The sequence below is a fragment of the Cuculus canorus genome, chromosome 3 (assembly GCF_017976375.1).
Source record: "Cuculus canorus isolate bCucCan1 chromosome 3, bCucCan1.pri, whole genome shotgun sequence".
NCBI lineage: Eukaryota > Metazoa > Chordata > Aves > Cuculiformes > Cuculidae > Cuculus > Cuculus canorus.
The window spans coordinates 52,121,806-52,140,854 of record NC_071403.1 but is presented as its reverse complement, the minus strand read 5'-3'; the positions used below and the strand labels follow the sequence as shown (position 1 = coordinate 52,140,854).

Below are 19,049 nucleotides of genomic sequence, written 5' to 3'. Positions count from 1 at the left end.
ATTCTTTTCAAACATTTGTAAGTAATTTGGGTTAAAACTCTGTGTGATTAAACTAATGGAATTTTTTTCATTGAGTCAAGGGGAGGCAGGATTTTAGTGATCTTTTGTCTGTCTACACATTCATGCAAAAACAAAACTTGTCTCCCTTTGACAAGCCTCCTTTAATGGATTTGGACATTTCACCAATTGTTGCAATCATTGTTTTTCTTATGAAGTATTTGCTTGCAAATGGAAACAGTCAGCTCCTGGTGAACTACTTTCTTTAGCTCTCACAGGAAAAAACTATCCATACTAGGGGCAGGTTGAACCTCTATAACTGGTTTATTTTCTAAATCAATACAGTTATGGCATTGCAAGTATTGAGAGGGCAGCCTGACACTGCAGTTGGAGATAATAAGGGAAGTAAATTATAGAATCACAGAATGGTTTGGGTTGGGGGGAACCTTATAAAGATCATCTGGTTCCAACCCCGCTGCCATGGGCAGAGATACCTCCCACCAGACCATGCTGCTCAAGGCCCCATCCAGCTTAGCCTTGAACACTTCCAGGGAGTGGGCACCCAAAACTTCTCTGGGCAGCCTGTTCCAGTGCCTCACGACCCTCATCATGAAGAATTTCTTCCTTATGTCTAATCTAAATCTTCCCCCTTCCAATTTAAAGCCATTCCCTCTCGTCCTCTTACTTCATGCCCTTGTAAAAGTCCCTCCCCAGCTTTCTTGTAGGCCCTCTTCAGGTACTGGAAGGTTGCTGTAAGGTGTCCCGAGAGCCTTCTCTTCTCCAGGCTGAACAACCCCAACTCTCTCAGCTTGTCCTCATAGCAGAGGTGCTCCAGCCCTCTGATCTTCTTTGTGGCCCTCCTCTGGACCTGTTTCAACAGTTCCATATCCTTCTTATGTTGAGGATTCCAGAACTAGACATAGTACTCCAGGTGGGGTCTCATCGGTAGAGGGGCAGAATCCTTGAACTGCTGGCCACACTTCTTTTGATACAGTCCAGGATATGGCTGACCTTCTGGGCTGTGAGCGAGCACAATTGTCCGCTCAGGTCGAGCTTCTCATCAATGAGCCCGCCCAACTCCTTTTCTGCAGGGCTGCTCTCAATCACACCATCCCCCATCCTGTATTGAAACTGCAGATTGCCCCAACCCAGGTGTAGGACCTTGCACTTGGTGTTGAACTTCATGAGGTTCACACAAGCACACTTTAGCTTGTCCAGGTCCCTCTGGATAACATCCCGTCGTTCTGGTGTGACAACTGCACCACTCATCTTAGAGTGGCTTGAAGATGGCCTTTTTGCTGGCAGCAGTTCCTAGAGCATGGGCTCTGCTGTAGATGCAATGCTTTCAAGCAGAGCAGTATGATACATTTAATCAGTGTGTATAATGAACCGTTTTATAGGGGTGGGATACACTGTTCTCATCAAGTATGACTGTGCAGCATTGACTTTTCCCTCACCGTCATCATGGTACCTCATAACATTTCAGGCAAGGACCAACATCATAATGTCTTTTTCAAGAGGAGAAAGTGGAAGCAAGCATTTAGATTCTCTTTTTTTATTTTCTTTTGTTTTCCCCTGTGTTGGTTTATTCTCTAAAACATGATTTGGTATTATTTTGTGTTTGTCTTCCCAGACAAGAAAGCTGTTGTAACTCCGTTATTATAGTATCTATTAGTAAAGAAAACAAACAACAAAACCAGAAAAATGCAACAGTTCTCTTACCACATTCTGGTTTATCCAGACTCACTTTATTTCTGTAGGTACAGTGTAGTATCTTATTTAGGTATCTGGATAGAATAAATCTGCTTGGTTTTGAAATCTTTATGCTGTGCAGTTGCAGCACTTGAAGGTGCAGCTTTTCTGGAAGTTTCCTTTCCAAATTATGCACAGTTCTTGCTATTACTTGCAAAACATTGAAGCAGAAGCAGGTTGGGAGAGTCTGTGATTATGTATATATTAATAATTGGTGATAGGCTAATTTCCGTAATATAGCCTATAGCTTACTTTAATTAAACTTAGATCCTGAATCCGTGGACAGCCCTGTTGGTCTTTTGAGTAGAAATTTTACCTGTTGTAAGAACTCGCCAGGGAATAGTAAGATTCCATGGTCGATCCAAGCGAAAAAGTGGAGCCTGCTGATGAAAGAGTCATTTTATCTTCCAGCGCTGCAGGATTCCTGCCGGGCTGGTATGAGTATTTGCATGAGAGAGATAAAGCAGTTACCTTAAAATGCATCTGTCTTCTAGTTTAATTTTCAGGTAGGTTATTTTGTTGCTGCAACCTCTTGTAAGTGCTAGTGCATCAGATGGGAGTAAGTAGTTAGAGATGAGATGGAGGTGAAGAGCCACTGTCTCTGATGGCAGTCCTCACTCATCTCTGTTCAAACTGACCATGAAATCACATTGTGAGCCACCAGGCCTTGAGTTAAAATGCTAAACTGTATGTAGGCATCAGTGTGGTGAAACAGTTGGATTTGGGTCAGCAGGATGTTAATGTGGAAAGTGATTTGACAGTTTTCAGCAAGAGCAAGCTATAATAATTTGGGTCTCTTTATTTTTTTGCTGCAAACTCTGTGCACAAGATCTGTAATTTTTGTCTGATAATATGGAAATGTTAAGTTAGTAGAGTTCAGGGAGCTCAAATAAAGAAGGAAGATGTTTCTGGTCTTCTTCCTTTAACGCCAATTACTCACTTTTTCTGCATGCACAATTATTGACACAAGCGGGTGTAGACAGAATTTGCAAAATCAACCTGTTAAGTTTATTATTATTAACTGATATACAGGGAATCTAAGGCTAAAGAAATGTTTCACACTTAAAATTTACTCAGTACACTTTAGTGCTCTTGAAAGATATCTTTGTTATTTGGGTGCTTTGTGTTCCTCTTACCCAGAAGTACAGCATCTTGAAGGAGTAAGCCATTATGTTTGTTGGGTCTCTGCATTGAACTTTTAGCTTGAAAGAGTAAAGGAATGCTTACTCCAGACTTGTATTTTTCATGCTTGCGTTAGCATTCAGAAATGTATGTCTGTGCCAGTATGGAAAAGACTGTAATCTAGATAAGAGGTTTTAACCTTGAAAATTTCGTCAAGATTTTGGACCTTCAGGAATTTTGTTTTACTGATTAATGGTGCCATGAATGGGATCTAGGCTCTGGTGAACAGTAGCAGTTGGACAGATTTATCCAACTCTGACACTTTCTTATTTACATTATGAAAATTTATTTTGCCCTTCTAAACATGTGCTTTTGGGCTGTGTTCACATAGCTTCATTCAGCTACAGCTCAGCTGCCTGTAGAAAGGCCAGCTGATTAGGTACCTACATGATTGATTGGTTGGTGATTGTAGGTACTCTTCGATTAGCTACTCACTCTCAGTAAAATTCTTGGGTTTCCTGTAATCATCCTCACTCCACCTTACTTCAGAAAGCTTGGTAAATAGTTCAGTGGAATAACAGGCTATAGCCTGTAAAAGTTACAGTTAGTTTGCTTTTTTAAGTACTTGCTTGTGTTTAGAAACATTGATAAAAGATGGATGCACATAGTTTGATCGTCTTGTGGACAACATGGGTACAAGCCTGCTTGTTCATGGGTGGGCTTTTTTGTTTTGGTTTTCATTTTTCTAATCAAAACATGGGTGGGAATTGATAAAAAAGGGCAGATGATTCCTGGCATTTGCTTAGGGTCGTGTTTTGCATGGAGTTGCTCTTGCTTAGTCAATCTCACACATTGCATTATTGGCGAAATGCAATTATTTGCCTTTTTTACAGCTTCAGTTTTTATCTGTGAACTCTGCCTGTATGAGTGAAACAAAATTCACTGTAATCATCGTTAAGTTTCAGGTTGCCTCTAATCATATGATTAGATAACCTTCTACATTTAAATTAATAGAAAGTTAAGGACAATTAATGGCTAATTTGTCATATATAAAGATGTTGGAAGAAATTCATCCTGAATCAAACATTTAAAATATTTCGTTATAAATGCTATTTTCAGTTGTGATACCCACAAAGCACAGATAACATGGTGTACCTTTCTTCAGTAGTAAATGTGATGCACAGATTGAAAGGTCCTTGATTTATTTCTTTCAATCCTAGCAGTTTACTTACCCTGGAAAGCATCCCTTTGCCCTGCTGCATTCAACCATGGTCAGTCCTACTTGGCACTATTATGTGAATATCTCTCTAGTTTTTTCCTGATATTCACTATATTCATCAGAGGTAATTATAGCATGCCCTGGATTAAATAAAAACATGAGAGGGGGATTTAGTAGGTTTAGGAAGTTAAGTTTTAGAGTAAAAGAGATTCTAATTTTATGCGTCTGCTAAAAATTAGAAACTGAGATGCTAAACAACAATCCATTGCCCAGTATTGAAATAACTGATGGCTAGTGTCCGCAGTATGTAGTTAGCTGTAGTGGAAGGCAACCAACAGTTGATGCAAAACTACCGGACTGTTTTGCAGAGTACATTCCAGTGTTTTGTTGGAAATCGTGTTAGTTTTGGCTTTGCATCATGGCTAGGTGCCAAGACTGTTTTTTTAAAAATACTATGGGTTTTTTTCCCCAGTGGGAGAACTGAAAATAGCACTTGTTTTCTGAATAAGGAAGAGCATCATTATGTTTTAGGAGATAGGGAACTGGGCTGTTTTTTCAAATAAAAGTGGCAGCAGTAATTTTCTCACTGTGAGCAGAGAAGGAAGGCTTTGCTCACTGCTGTACATGAACATTGCTGACATGGTTCTAGTTCTCCCTATAAGGCCAGTCGAGCCAGCATTTCACATCTTCCCCTGGTAAAGGTTTACTTGACTGTTAAAGATGAGCAGTGATAACTGTTGCCAGTGGTGTATGTCTTGCATAGACCAGTCTTCTTTGGTCCTTTGACACCAAAGACTTGACAAGAGATTGACTAATCCTAGAATTTCACAAGTTCTGAGACAGATCAGTGTGGTCTTCTCTGCGTGTAGATGCAACCTCCAGTAACTCTTGCTAGTGTTGGCACGTGGCAAATAAAAAGGAAATATAGTTAAACCCAATGTAACCTACTCGGCCAGTAAAAATACACTCTTCAAGTTAAAGCACTTGAACTTCCTAGATCAAATCTCTATCTCATTACCTCCTAGATTTTTTATTAAAAAATATCTGTAATATCTGAAATATCTGAAATATCTGTAAATATCAATGTTAAGGTTTTTGCAAAGTCATCATTTGCTTGTCCTTTCTCTGTAGATTGGAGTCTAAGTGATGTCTGCAAATGATGCTAGCCTTGTTTCAAAAACACCTGTGAAATCTGTGTTCATTAGTGACTGATGATGTTCAGTTGATATATTTCATGTCTGAACATTTAAGTAAGCAAAATGGGTATATTTTGTTCCAATATTTCCTTAGCTATTTCCTTAGCAAAACTTCCGGAGTTTTTTTTCCTCCATCCAAGACGATGAAGCTGACTTTTGAGGACAAATGATGTGATCTTTATCAAATCTACTGTTGTTATTGGTTGGAAGCTTTTCCCCTGAGAACTTGATAAGGGCATTAGGATATGTCCCTCTTTGAGTACGGCTGATACATATGTGTAAAGGAGCTGTACACATAGGTGGCAGGAAAAATACATTCAAGTGTTCCGTTCTCCAAAAGAGAGAGAGTTTTGCCATGGGATGCCTGTCATGGACGTAGTCTTTTTGGCAGCTGTTCAGCAAGGCCTTGTGCTTAGCATGTGTGTGACAGTGGTTCAAAGCTTTAAGTGAATACAAAAATAGATGTGGGTCAGGATGAGGTCAAAATGAAAAGAAATAAAATGCATGCGCATAATAAATCTGATCTGATTTTATTGGTTTGAAGCTGGAAAGTGGATAAATACTCTTTTCAATGTTCGTTCAGCTCTTACCTAGCCCTTATGTATTGTTCCTGTTTTCCTTTTGAATCAAGACTATGGTAAAAGACAGCAGAACCCTCGAGTGGCTTTTGGTATTTATGTGCTGTACCTAGTCCTTGTCACCCTCCATTGTCAAGTAGATTTTTTTTTTTTATTTTATTTGACTTTAAATCTCACCTAAAATTGATGTCAACATTGTCCCCATTACATTGAGTGTTTATGTTTATAAGGTTTCTGTCAATTTTATTTTTTCCAGTCCTCTTGAGAACAGTAGTAAAATAATAGCCAAGAGCTGTGCATTTTTCTTCTATTGATGTTTGTGGGGTTTTTTAGGGGATAGATCCTGTTTCATTTGAACTTGTGTTTTAATTCTAGCCATCTTTTTTGAGAACATGGTTTTACCCCCACAGCCTTAAAGTGATTGATTTGTTAGGGATCAAGCACTTGATTTAAACCAAACCGAACCACCACCGCCCTCCAAAAAAAAAAACAAACAAAAAACCACCAAGCAAGATTTGTTTCCTATTAGGTATACGCTTTTTAAGAGCTCAAATAGTAGCATGGTTTTGATAGAGATGAAATTCTCTGTTTAGCTGTTCTAAAACAAGTGTTAGATAATTTTTGAAGCAATCCATCCAGGGCAGGGTGGAAGGAGATTTCAGTGATTAAAAAAAGCCCTTTCTGTCTTTTAAAATGAAGAGTTGTTTCAGACATGATCAGGCAACGTGAAAGTTCAGCTAGCAAAATTTGTCAGAATTCAGAAACGCTAAAATAGAGTAATGTCCTGGGATTACCGGATTTAATACCTGGATGAAATAGTCAAAATATTAAAAGGCAATTCAATAATTACTTTAACCACAAGGATCCCCTTTATGGTTTGAAGTACTGTTTTACTGTATAACTGAGCTTTTGGGCCTATTACAGTCAATAAAATACTGCAATTTCAAAAAGTATAAAATATTTCTCTACTTCCCGCAGTTTGTTAAAGGTAGTGTAAAATAATTGCAGAAATATTTGGAATAGTAATTTTCTGTTCTTTTTAAATTGTATTCTCCTTCCTTATAAATGACTGTGTCTCAAGGGGAGAGAGGGGGAAAGATCTGATTTTTCAGAAGATTTCCTCATTTGTAATTGTTTGGAATCCTGCTGAAGCTACAGATGGTGGATGTTTTAGCACGCTACTATTATGGCGATATTGCCAAAAGCTAGAATTGAATTTGTACTATTAAGTGTGGATTGGATCATAAAAATATTTCAGTGGTACTGGAGTACTAATTTCTGTTTATGTTTTGTTTAATTCAGTGATTCAGTTTTCAGAACAAATTATTTTATTGTGTTGTTTACCAAGATAGAGAAGGTTATTACTTATTTTTTAGTACTTCTTCAGTTTATAGTATATCAGAAATGTATTGAAATGGGGAGGCTGACTGATGGACAGAACAGAGACTTGGGAAATTAAAGCCAAATCACCCATCACAAGAAGGTAAATCTGTGACGGTTATGTGCCTGCTGACATGATGTGAAAGTTTTAACAGTAGTGAACTGGCTTTTTACTAAGCTTGACATTTTCAGCTTCTCAATTTTGAAAGACTTTGAGAGACAACTGGGATGCAGGTTTTGTGAATAATAGGAGTCTGTATTGTTCCTCCATCTAATTTCAAAGGTGCTTGGAAGGTATTTCATCTTTTTTTTTTTGTACTTTAATTGCCAGTGTGTGCATTGTTAAAGGTGAATTATGCTTGCCTCTGGCGTTGACACAGCAGCCTACCCTCTGTTACACAAAATAAAAAAAATCTGATATCACCAATTTTGCAAACTGTAGGTTTTGTCCTACTTCTCCACTGCTAAAAACCAACCCAAGATATTAGCATCCTCACTTCTGAAGCTAGCTACCTGTCAGTCATATCCAATCAATAACGGCCACCTTCAATAGCTTTTTATTAGGGAGTGCTGGACTATACTAACAAAGTCCAATTACGGCTGGGTCTGGATGACCTGAATATCAAAAATCTGCCATTCAGGATATGGGTAGAATGACAGGGTATCTTTGGTAAGTTACAAACTGATTTGGTTGATGTTGCTAAGCCTTGTGACTCAGTAAAGTAGCACTTATGATTTTGCCAGGAGTCTTGTATTTGTTGATCGTGTTCTTAAATCATAAACTGTTACCATTAACCAATTCTGAAAGAATCTCAGATGACTTGGAAGAAAAGGGATTTTTCTAGCTGTGATGTTTGAAGGAGTGAAATCTGTTTTGCCTGAGCAAGCCAGATTGATCATTTAATATTGCAGAAGGGTGAAATGGGAGCACTTGATGCTGGGCCTTATATGTTACTGCCTCTGACATGGCATTTCCAACTCCACAGGATCCATTCATGATTCAGATGTGGACCATGGTCAGTTGGGGAAGGTATTCTGGGCCTTTGAGCAATTTTAGATTACACCAGGATTTCTGCTGTGTTCCGATTGTACTGGAAGAGTTGCCCAGCAGCACATTGTCCTTGTAGGTACATCTCAGTGTTATTCCTTCCAGGTGTTTACATGTTGTAATGAACTACATTTGAATCCTGCAGAAGCTGTGATGGAAATTCAGTCCCTCTGAGTTCCTCTGTGCATATGGAGCAAGAGTGGTTGGGAGCCAGCTCCTCAGCAACGAGCATGTGGGTTACGGTCCTGCAGAACTGGCCTGTCTTACAAATTAAAATCCAGTTACAGCTATAAACAACCTCTATTTCTGCAACTGACTTATAAAATGCCTGCATGAAGTGCAGTGGAGAAGATAAGCCTGCTGGAGACATTAAAATAAAATGTGAAACTGGTGAAGGAGAAGGGGTTAAGTAAAGGGTAGGAGGGCAAACCAAAACACAGTATGACAGATCCTTAGTAGTTGTGAAGCCATGAGTTGTTACACTAGATAGCCAACCACCATAGTTACAAAAGAGTTAAACCATAATGTAAAGGAAGAGAAATGCATACAGAGGAATAAATTATTAAGTCTACCATTCACCACATTCAAATCCAAATTATTGATTCAAATTCAAATTATTGGTTCCAGGGGTGAATTCATGAATATTGCATTGGAAGGACAGAAATTACTGTAAGGTAGTTAGGTTACTTAAGGGAACAGCAGTGCCATGATATATTATAAAAAGTTTTAAAACCAGGCTTAGCTACTTAATGTCTCTCATTTTGTAAGTATCCAATATAAACATGTGGGTTGGATGTGATAGGATTTACTACTTAAAAAGAGACTAACTGCTCCAGTGTGTTCTGAACACATCACAGAGTGTACAAAAACCTGGGCTCAGGAGAAAAAACAGCAGCTTTAATCTTTACAGTTCCAAGATATATACACATATAACGTGAAGCTGCTCTGGAGTTAAAATCTGGCTTGCACAAGTTCTACAGCTTAAGGATTTTTTGATATTACATGGAGAACATTCCAGTGGGAAAATGGGTAACTAAATTTGCACTAATATTCTTAACCTACCTGTATTTGTGCTAGTTCCCTCAATGGATACCAGGGCCAGCAAACCATGTTATTTTATTGTTTATCTCCTTTATCTTGTTACAAGAGAGTAACACAACTTCCACAATGTGGTGAACTTTCTAAGTAAGAGATAAAAATACTCATTTTCATAAGAAAGCTAATAAAGGTCTTCCTGTTCTTTTTCTGTTGTAATCTGCATGCACTCATGTAGGGTAAAGAAGAAAAATAGTGGTGCCTTTATGTTCTGCATGCTTTTCTATGCCAGCAACAGTCCCATCTGCTTTGAGTCTCCTAAATGTCATCCTGAGAAATATTTAAAAGGGGTGTCTGCAAGATACGAAGGAGGACTGTGTGGTTCTCTTTGACAGCAGGATGAAAAGATAGAGCAATTGTATCTAATATTCGTCCAAGAAGAGGTGGACAGGTTGCAAACTGCAGAGGAAAGCAAGAAGAATGAAGAGGATGTTGAAAAGCACGCTATGTTAAGAAACAGAAAAAAGGAAAACTTGGACATCTAGCAGGTGTTGCTTGTACCCCCTCCCCAAGCAATTATCTGTTTGGTGGGGTGATCCCTTCTCACCTGCTTCATCCTTGAGAGCAGCGGAGCTGGCAACACTTGTGTACAGCAAGTGCTGCCAAGTGATGAGAGCCAAGAGTGCTGCTCAGATTTCCAGAGGCTACCTAACATCGGTGACAGCCTGAAAACTGCTGAGTAAACAGAGTATCTGCTCTTTACCAACCTGTTTGACTCTTCATATGCATGTGCTGAATTTGAACATTGCTTTGACTTCACAGTAAATCTGGTTCTGTGCTCTCTTTGGTGGGGAATCTTGTGCAGGAGATTGCAGAAGTTTTGTTCACCCAAGAGCCGCTGTAGGAAGGTAAATCATGTGTAAAGTGTAAAAGGTGCAAAACTAAGTTTGTTGACAGAATGCACCCAAAACTTTGAAAACTTGATCTTTAACCTTTCCTTTGGAATTTTTCCTGGTTACTGTTGATATTATTATAGTTTCAATTCCTGTATGTATAACCATAGTATGTTGTAATAGGACATGATTTGAGGACAAGCTGAGAGAGTTGGGGTTTTCAGCCTGGAGAAGAGAAAGCTCAGAGGAGACCTTATAGCGACCTTCCGATACCTGAAGAGGGCCTGCAAGAAGGCTGGGGAGGGACTGTTTACAAAAGCTTGTAGTGATGTTGTAGTGATGATGGGGCAATGGGTATAGACTGGAGAGGGGCAGATTTAGACTAGACGTAAGAAAGAACGTCTTCACTATGAGAGTGATGAAGCACTGAAACAGGTTGCCCAGGGAGGTTGTGGCTGCCCCATCCCTGGAGACATTCAAGGCCAGGTTGGATGGGGCCCTTGGGCAGCCTGATCTAGTGGGACGTGTCCCTGCCCATGGCAGGGGGGTTGGAACTGGATGATCTTTAAGGGCCCTTCCAACCCAAACTGTTCTATGATTCTGTGATTCTATGTTTCTATGATCTGAGTCTTAACCGGTGAACTTCACTGTGCTTTGGATCTGAGCTTTTTTAGATTTGTAAGTGTGTAGTACTTCTTCACAGAAAAAATCTTGCTAGTTTTGATATTGGCTATACAGAGGAGTTTTGTGGGACATTTCATGAACCATTAGCTTCGGGAAACACTTCATAATAATGCTCTCCTTTAGTGTTAAAGAGTTTGAAGACTATGTCTACAACCAGTCTCCTTTTGCTGCTTATGCTCCATGATCATGTTTTCAGTTTATTTTGGTACTTGGGGATGTTGAATGGTTAGAGAACACGTTTTAATTTACTCTTCCAAATATGTCATCTGCTGAACAGATGAAATGCATTGTTTTGGGAAGGAGAGGAAGTCATCCTTTTTTTAATTAAATTAGTTGCTTAATGTAAATGCAATGGGAGAATCTTCTGTTTCTTCTTCTAGTGCCTCATTTTAAGTGCTCCATAGCAGCTATGTGGCTTTCAAACTTTGAAGACAAGCAAACTTCACCCTTACCTTTCTTGTGATTTTTGGTATATTTTCAGTGACCCATATTGAAGATCATATTGTCTGGTCTGCTTTAGAGTTAGTTACTTCCAAAAGCTTGTCTCTGTCCAATGGCACTTCACTCTACAGGTGGATCTTGACATAAACCACATCTGTGTGGTTTAGCTGGGGAAGAGGGAGGCTAACTAGTATTTAATTTTGTTTTCTCTCTTTTTCTTCTTTCAGTCATGTTTTCTGCTGACATGTCTTTGTGTTAGCAATTCTTTGTTGTAATTGCTCTAAACCTGAGTAAGTATAAGTTGATATTTGTCTGGAATGAGATTTTGTGCTGCGGTTCCTTTAGAAATTACTTCTGAAACTGGCAAGCCTACCCAGAGCTGCTTGAAAGTTGTTGTCCTTAATGCTAATTCATTTTAGGATAAACTTGCTTTTTTCTTCTTCTCAATTCCATTTGCAATGGTACTTGTAATCTTTAACTGTGGAACAAAAGAAAAAAAAAGGCCTCAGTTTGAACTGACAAGTAAATTGTTATATAAATGTCAAAACCCTTGGTGAGAGCTGTTGTAATTATACTGTGAGTTTTACCTTTTTATAGTTGTAAGTACTAATTCATACAACTCCAAAGTGAATTGCATGTTTGAATTGATATATTACCTCTGGGCTTTGATGCAGTGCTCAATAACGTCACTCTGTAATTATATTCAAGTTGTGGATATTGTTACATGAATATTCACGTTTCCAGAGCATCACCTCAGCAGTTAGTCAGTCTACATAATACATATTCTTATTGTCAAATAAAATTTAATCTAATTAGCATTTTGTAAGCCTCCAACTGCTGTTTTCTGTCTTGTTTCTACTAATATAATAGGACCCTTCTTTTCATGTGCCTCCTTGGCCACCATCTCTTACGTGTTTATTGTGACATGGGAAAGGAAAGTTTCTCTGTGAAAAACTTTTCAATTTCTTGATCTGCCTGATACAAACTCAGATTTCCGGGAGAAGCAGTTTTTTTCCTAAGGAATTACTTAGCCACATTCTAAAATGCAGAAAGCAGATTTGCAGCACCCTAAGAGAATTGGTCACATTAAACAAATACCTGCTTGCGTACCAAAAGCCTTTGTACTGCATGGGTTTGTGTAGTGGGCACAGCCTCTAGTGCATTTGGGTGTGTAAGGGGAATGGTGATGTAAACAGACAAAATGTGAGCAGACCTTCAGCAGTGCTGCAAGTGAAGATTTGATTATCATTAATGAATGCTCTTCTGAAGTGAGATTTGAGCTGTAGGATTTATCTTGAATCTTGTCCGATTTTACCTAAGTGCATTCAGATATTTACATTTAGATGTTGATATATTGGCCTCCTTTAAGCTAAACAGTTGTCTGACAATAATAGCCTTCTATTTCAGTTTTCTCTATCTCCAATGAGCATTTGCTTATGGTTTCATTTTGGGGCTTGCCGTGGTTATTGTCTATGTGCAGACACGAATGGTGCTATGTAGGAAGGTGAGTTTCAGAAACAAAGGTTGAAACTGAACAAAATTGTTAGCAACTGTCATTTTCTTAGCTGGTAAAGTTGTTTGAACTTAGAGACTTTACAAAGCCCTGCTTTAATTTCATTTGATTTTTAAAGAATGGTATTGATAAGATTCATCCAAAGTTACTGGCTTCTAAGTTAGGGATTTAATCAGAATTTGAATATAATCTGGGTGCAGCAAAATTTCACTTGGAATGAGTGAAGTATCAATGAAGAAAAAACATTACTTGCTACACTACAAAGTACAACTCTGCTATGAAAATCAAAGCAGTTAATAACTATGAAGCATTTTAAAACCTTTCCATAGCCCTACAAACTCTCATCATTTATCACTTTTCCAGGATGTTAGGCAAACACATGCTGTGTGTGCTCTTGCTCCTTCGCTGGCACTTGTCGGCATCTACTTCACATTTCTCTTGAAGACTTTCACATACTTGGACAGCAAAAGTATGCCAAAAGTGTACGTCTGAGCAGAGGAGAAACTCACATTCCACCAGTTGCAGTGTTATTGAGTGGATAGTGCTGCTTGGCTATGGCAAATACTGATGTTGTTTTCTGTCATGCAAAGAAATGAATCAAATACAGAACAATCCAGAATATGGCTCATGTGTATGCTTGCATAAGAAAATCTTTGATGATGTTGTTATATCGTAAAATGTATTCATGTGTTAACCTTTCAGGCATCATTAGCAGTTATTTTGAAAAAGGTTAGCTGCAGCTAACATAGATTATTTATATAAGTATATAATATAGAGTATTTATATAAGTATATAATATAGAGTATTTATATAATAACATAGAGTTATTTATCACATTTGAAGTTCTCTAGTAGGAAGCAAGGCTTCTGAATGAAAGATTGATAAGGAATAAGGAGACTAGGTTTCACGCAGAAAACTTTTATGTAAAGGTTATGAAATAAGACTTCATATGTTATGTGGGTTATATATGAGCCTTGGGAGGCCCATGTTTACTTGCTGAAGCAGCAGCTGTGATGTCCTGGGACCTGGAAAACTTAACTGAGGCCATGATCACCAAATACTTGCCCCTCCCCCAGATAATTTAGAGAATGACAGTTTCCATGTTTATGTTGCAGTGAAGGATATACTAAACATTGGAACCAATAACAATAGTAATGTTCTCTTGGTCAGGAACTATAATGCTGATAGCAAAATGCCAATATGTTCCCAATATATATATAAGGGAATCCAGGTTTTTCCTTTTATTTCTTTTTCTTTAGTTCTAGTTTGCAGTCCTCTTTGAGAGTAACACGAAGGATTGCCTGAGGAATTGTTTTGTGTCCCTAATGAAGAATCTATTAGCTGCTCAAATACCATGAGACGTGCCAGAAGCCCATATGCCTCTTCTAACTGCTGTTATGTTAGATAATCTTTCTGCTGGGAGAATGTGATTGCATCAACAGTAAAAGGTTGAGACACACCATCACTTTGGCACATCATCCTTGCACTGAGCACATGTTGCCTGGAACCAGGGTGCAGGCCTATGTCTGTGTCCATTGTCGTAATAGAAAAATGTGTTTTCCGTAACTGAGTGTCACATACGCACCCCTGTGGATGCAACCACAAGCTCCTGACTGTGTTAAAAGGCTTGAAAACAGGTGCTTCTTGGCCTGTATTATCAGATGTATGTATCAGCAATATGCTATACCCCAAATACTCGTCTGGTGCAATAGTGTGACTCCAGAACGCCATTTACTGAAAGAATAGTCCGTGGACGTCATCCAGGAACAAAACAAGACTGCATCCAGTGTACTTCAAGACAGTGATTTACTGCTCAATTGTTCTCGTTTCCTGGGGAGGAGAGCATGGTGCAAGAGTTAGTGTGGGCTGGAGACTGTTCCTGGTGGTCAGGCTGGATGTGGCTGCTCTGTTTGGAGGTTTAGTGAACATTACCTGTACAGATGTGATCAGACTGTGCCAGTTGGCCTCCAGGTCACCTGTGGCCCCTGTTGTTGATTATTCCACAAGTACATGTAGCCAGGGGCATGATTTGTTCTCCAAGTCTCTTTGGAAGAATCATATTTATATTTGAAATTCAAACAGTTGATTAATTTTAGTTCTATGCAGCTGGTGGTCGTTTGGGTTTTTTTTTTGGTTTTTTTTTAAGCTGAAATTTTGCAATTTGAGCATTCTTCTTGTGTTATGTCAACTTCATTTTGAGTTGCCAAACCAGTGCAAATCCACTACTCTTCAGTCTTTGTATAGGAAACAGTCAACTAAAGCTGACTATCTGCATTGAGGTTACAAGCAGCAAGCTTAAGCCCATCATTGTCTTCACTGGAAGATATCAGTGGTGGCTTAGTGTTTCTGCAGTAGCTACTGATCTGCACTGTTACGTTAAACTGGATCATGAGGAGGAAATCTCAGCTTGCCACCTCCTGAGCCATGTGTTTCTATTCTAAAGAGCTTCTAGCTTGCTGGTAGAAGTGAGTGCTTCTGACCTGTGTGAGGTCCTAGAAGTTCTGTATATATTTGTTGGTTTATGGTGAAAACATACTGTAACACACAGGTACACAGAAACAAAAACGCTAAGATACTGACTCCGTGTTTTTCACTTCATTTAGGTACTTCCTTTCCCCAGCCAAGTGGTCTACAACAGAGTTGGAAAATGTGGGAGTCGAACTGTGGTTTTGCTTTTGAGAATTTTATCAGAGAAACATGGATTCAACCTGGTTACATCTGACATCCATAACAAAACAAGGCTGACCAAAAATGAACAGGTAAGTTACTCCTGCTCATCTTAGACCCTGTTTTTTTATTATTGTGAAATCAAGAGACAAAGACATATGCTAGCAGAAATCATATTGAAAAGGTGTACCACTACTTTGACCTGAGTAATCAGCCAGAATTTGGCACCCTCTGAGTGGCTTCAGTAGTAGGAGAAACTGATGGTAGAGCCAAGAGCAACACAGTATAGAAACTAACCAGAAGACCTAACTCTCAATGAACCAGCTCTTGAATTTAGCTGGCATAGAATTTAGTGCAGCAGAGAGGCAAGAATGGTTGGTACTAGACAAGTTAAGTGCTAACAGCTTCTGGGACATGTATTAATGTATCTGCAGGGGCACAGCTATTTGTCGCAGGAGGAGGTCAGCTTATTCAGACCTAGCTTGGGTCCCTTTAAGCAGAACAGGAGTAAATAGTAGCCAACAGGGTTGGGGTTTTTTCTCATTTTCTTGCTTCACTTCTAGTAATCACTTGCTTTCAAAAGTTGTTTCCCAGGGCTATGCTATCCCATTTTGCTATAATCTGACCTGCCCTTGATCCTATCTCAGCCTCTTGCTCATCTGCCTTTTTCATGTTACCACACAACCATCACTAAGTAAGCAGAAATACCACATGAAAGCACTTTACCCAGACACCCCTTTTCACACTCTCTTGAAGTTGCAGAGGGCATTATTTTTGCAGCTTTGATTTCACAAAGGATCCAGCTATTAAAATCCCTTGTATTTAAGGTAGCCGTGTGCCCTTTGTGAGTATCACTGCCATCAGCAGCAATTGATGGAAGTCATACAACAACCCTCAGACTCCACAGTGTACAGATGTAGTCAGATGCCATACACAGAACTGTTGCAGACATTGCCCACAGCTGCTGTTTTGATCTGCTGATCAGGTAAAAACTGCCTACATCACTCCTAGGAATAGCAGCCTGCAAACCACAAAAGGATGTATGCAATGACGAAAATACTGAAGTGGGCCTGCCAGTGACATTGTGCTGTGATTAGGGATGATGTATTTGTAGCCTGTTTATGAGCATAAGTTTGTTATTTTAGATACAGTGGTTCATTCCAAGTGGAAATTTGGGAGCAGGTATTGCTCCTGCAGGTCCCACTTTCCTCCCTTCCAAGGTGGCCATTGCAATCGTGCTGGAGCCAGCTCACCTAACCCCACACAGACCTTGAATTCAGCCCAAGGCAAGGACCAGCTGATCAGAGCTGCTGTGCCAGCTGAAAGGTTTCCTCGTGTGGCTGGGTGCAACACTCTAGCAAAGAGCTGTAGAGGTGGCCAGTGTGATCCCAGTGCCCCTGGCTGTGGCCAAGTGAAGGGGCAGAACTCAGTGTCCCTCTGCGTATCCCACTGGCAGCATCACAGAGCCTGGGGACTTTGCAGAGTCATCCCATTAGGTGAGAGTCAAACTAGCCTGTGCTACAGACCCTGCCTGGTTAGTTTTTCAGCTTAACTGTCTGATATGGGTTAGAAAATTTCTGTGGGTGTGACTGCTTTTGTGTTTCAGGTTGTCTGCGTTTCATTTTGAGTTCATAGAGTTTCATTGCTGATTAGGAGGCTCATCATAAAACCTAAAAACCTTTCAGATATTAATAATTACCAACTTTCACCCTCATCAACTACTTCATTTCAATTCTGTTCTGCCCTTTCTGGTAGATGGATTGTCCTTAATTAAATATTATATAAGATCACATCTCAACAGTCTTTGTGCTTTAGTCCAGTATGTGGAGATTCCAGGGAGGCACAGACTTATTTTTGATGCAACCAGTACGCTGACAGAGGATAAATATCTGCATTACTTTTTGCTCTACAGAAGATGTTTAGGTTAGTAGACAGTGAATGTGCTGGAACACAGATGGTGCTGCATGTATTACTACAGAGCTAATTATTTACCCTGTAAATTGCCCTACTATAACTTGAATCTCTTCACTTTAATTTATGGCTTATTTACATAGTTACAATAGGTTCATAATTTAAAGAGTAATTTTGCTGAAAAGTGCCTTTGATCACCAGGGGAACATGCCTGGAGAGTGTTCTGTTGCTCAGGGTATTTTCAGTTGTCTTCTCATTTTTTTATGAGCAGAATATGAAAAAATAAATTATTTCTCTCACCTTTAATGGGGTGTAAAGAAGAGGAAGTTAAGAGAATGGATGGTCTCAACCTCCAGGCATTGGAACAAGAGAAAAGAGAGCTGGGCTGGGCTGTAGGCTCCTGGCATGAGCATGGTCTTCTCACTCAAGATAATACATCTCTCTTCATTCTGTCATGTGTCGGTCCTGTGTTTGGTTAAAGCCCTGATCCAGCCAAGACTTTTCTGTAAATATTTAGCTTATGCAGTCTGCTGTTGTTAAATAAAGTTAAGCACGTAGGTGTTCTTATGACTGTAGAGATGACACGTAAGTGGAATACATATTCTCCTTGCCTTTTGCAGTCTCCTTCCTACTAAGAAATTTTCCCAAATTATGTGTCTACAAGCAATTAGAAGTGCAGCCTTTGAATATCTATGGGCATAAGGGAGTGAGTTCTGGAAACAGATGAGTTAATCTGTGCCTTAACGTTTGCTATAATATTTCTAAGTAAATTAAATACAGAAAATAATATGTAGTATTAAGGTATACAAAGTCAATCTAATTGATTTGACTTTAAAATGACACAAACTGTTGCAAAATTAATTCTTCCTCTTCCTGACTTCCTCCCCCACTCTCTTTCATTGGTTTTTTTTTTTCTTTTTTTTTTTGCATTTGGAGAAGTAAGAATGAGTATGCTTCTAGATATGCAAATACCAATCACATACAGGAGTAATTGATAGTTTATCCTCCTATCATTTCCTTTTGCCACCCTTCATTGTGACTGTGCAGCCAGCTTTAGATATAATTCCAGTTTAACAGTCTAAAATCCATCACTAACTTCTCTTAAATGCTTTTAAAGACAGAAAATTGGTTGTAGCAGCTTGGGGAGCTGAAGAAATTCTTGAAACCATTCCAAATATTTGAGAGCTGAAAATGAAGATCTAGTCTCATTCCTGTGAGTTCTTTATGGAAATGAATACCGAGATGAAAGTGATATACCAAATACCTGTAGATACTTGTGCTTCCTGGACCCTGTATGCCTTCAGTAGAGACTAAAAGCAATAGAAGAAGGTGAAGAACTTGCAAGACCAATGGATACACAGATATTTTTTTGTCCTGTTTGTATCAATGCTAGTGGAGACTGTAGTGTCATCCAGGTGACCTCACTTTGAATATCCCAGTTGCCTCACCAGTTTTGTATGTTGTGACCTCAGATTCTCCCAGTGAAATACAGCAGCTTAAAAAAAAAAAAAAAAAAAAAAAAGTAGTAACATATTAGCTGTTGTCCTGTTGTCTGCGTAGGATTGTTATCTGATTAATTATTTTTATTCCCAGTAGAATTTAACTATTGCAAA

At 39.1% G+C, this 19,049-nt stretch overlaps 1 protein-coding gene across 1 annotated transcript in view; it reads left to right on the top strand.

Moving 5' to 3' along the window:
- UST (uronyl 2-sulfotransferase) overlaps nucleotides 1-19,049 on the top strand; it is a 159,799-nt gene that overhangs the window by 64,378 nt on the left and 76,372 nt on the right. The window contains exon 3 of the mRNA XM_054063135.1: nucleotides 15,462-15,617. Coding sequence (XP_053919110.1) covers nucleotides 15,462-15,617 — 156 coding nt within the window. The remainder of the gene's footprint in view (nucleotides 1-15,461; nucleotides 15,618-19,049) is intronic.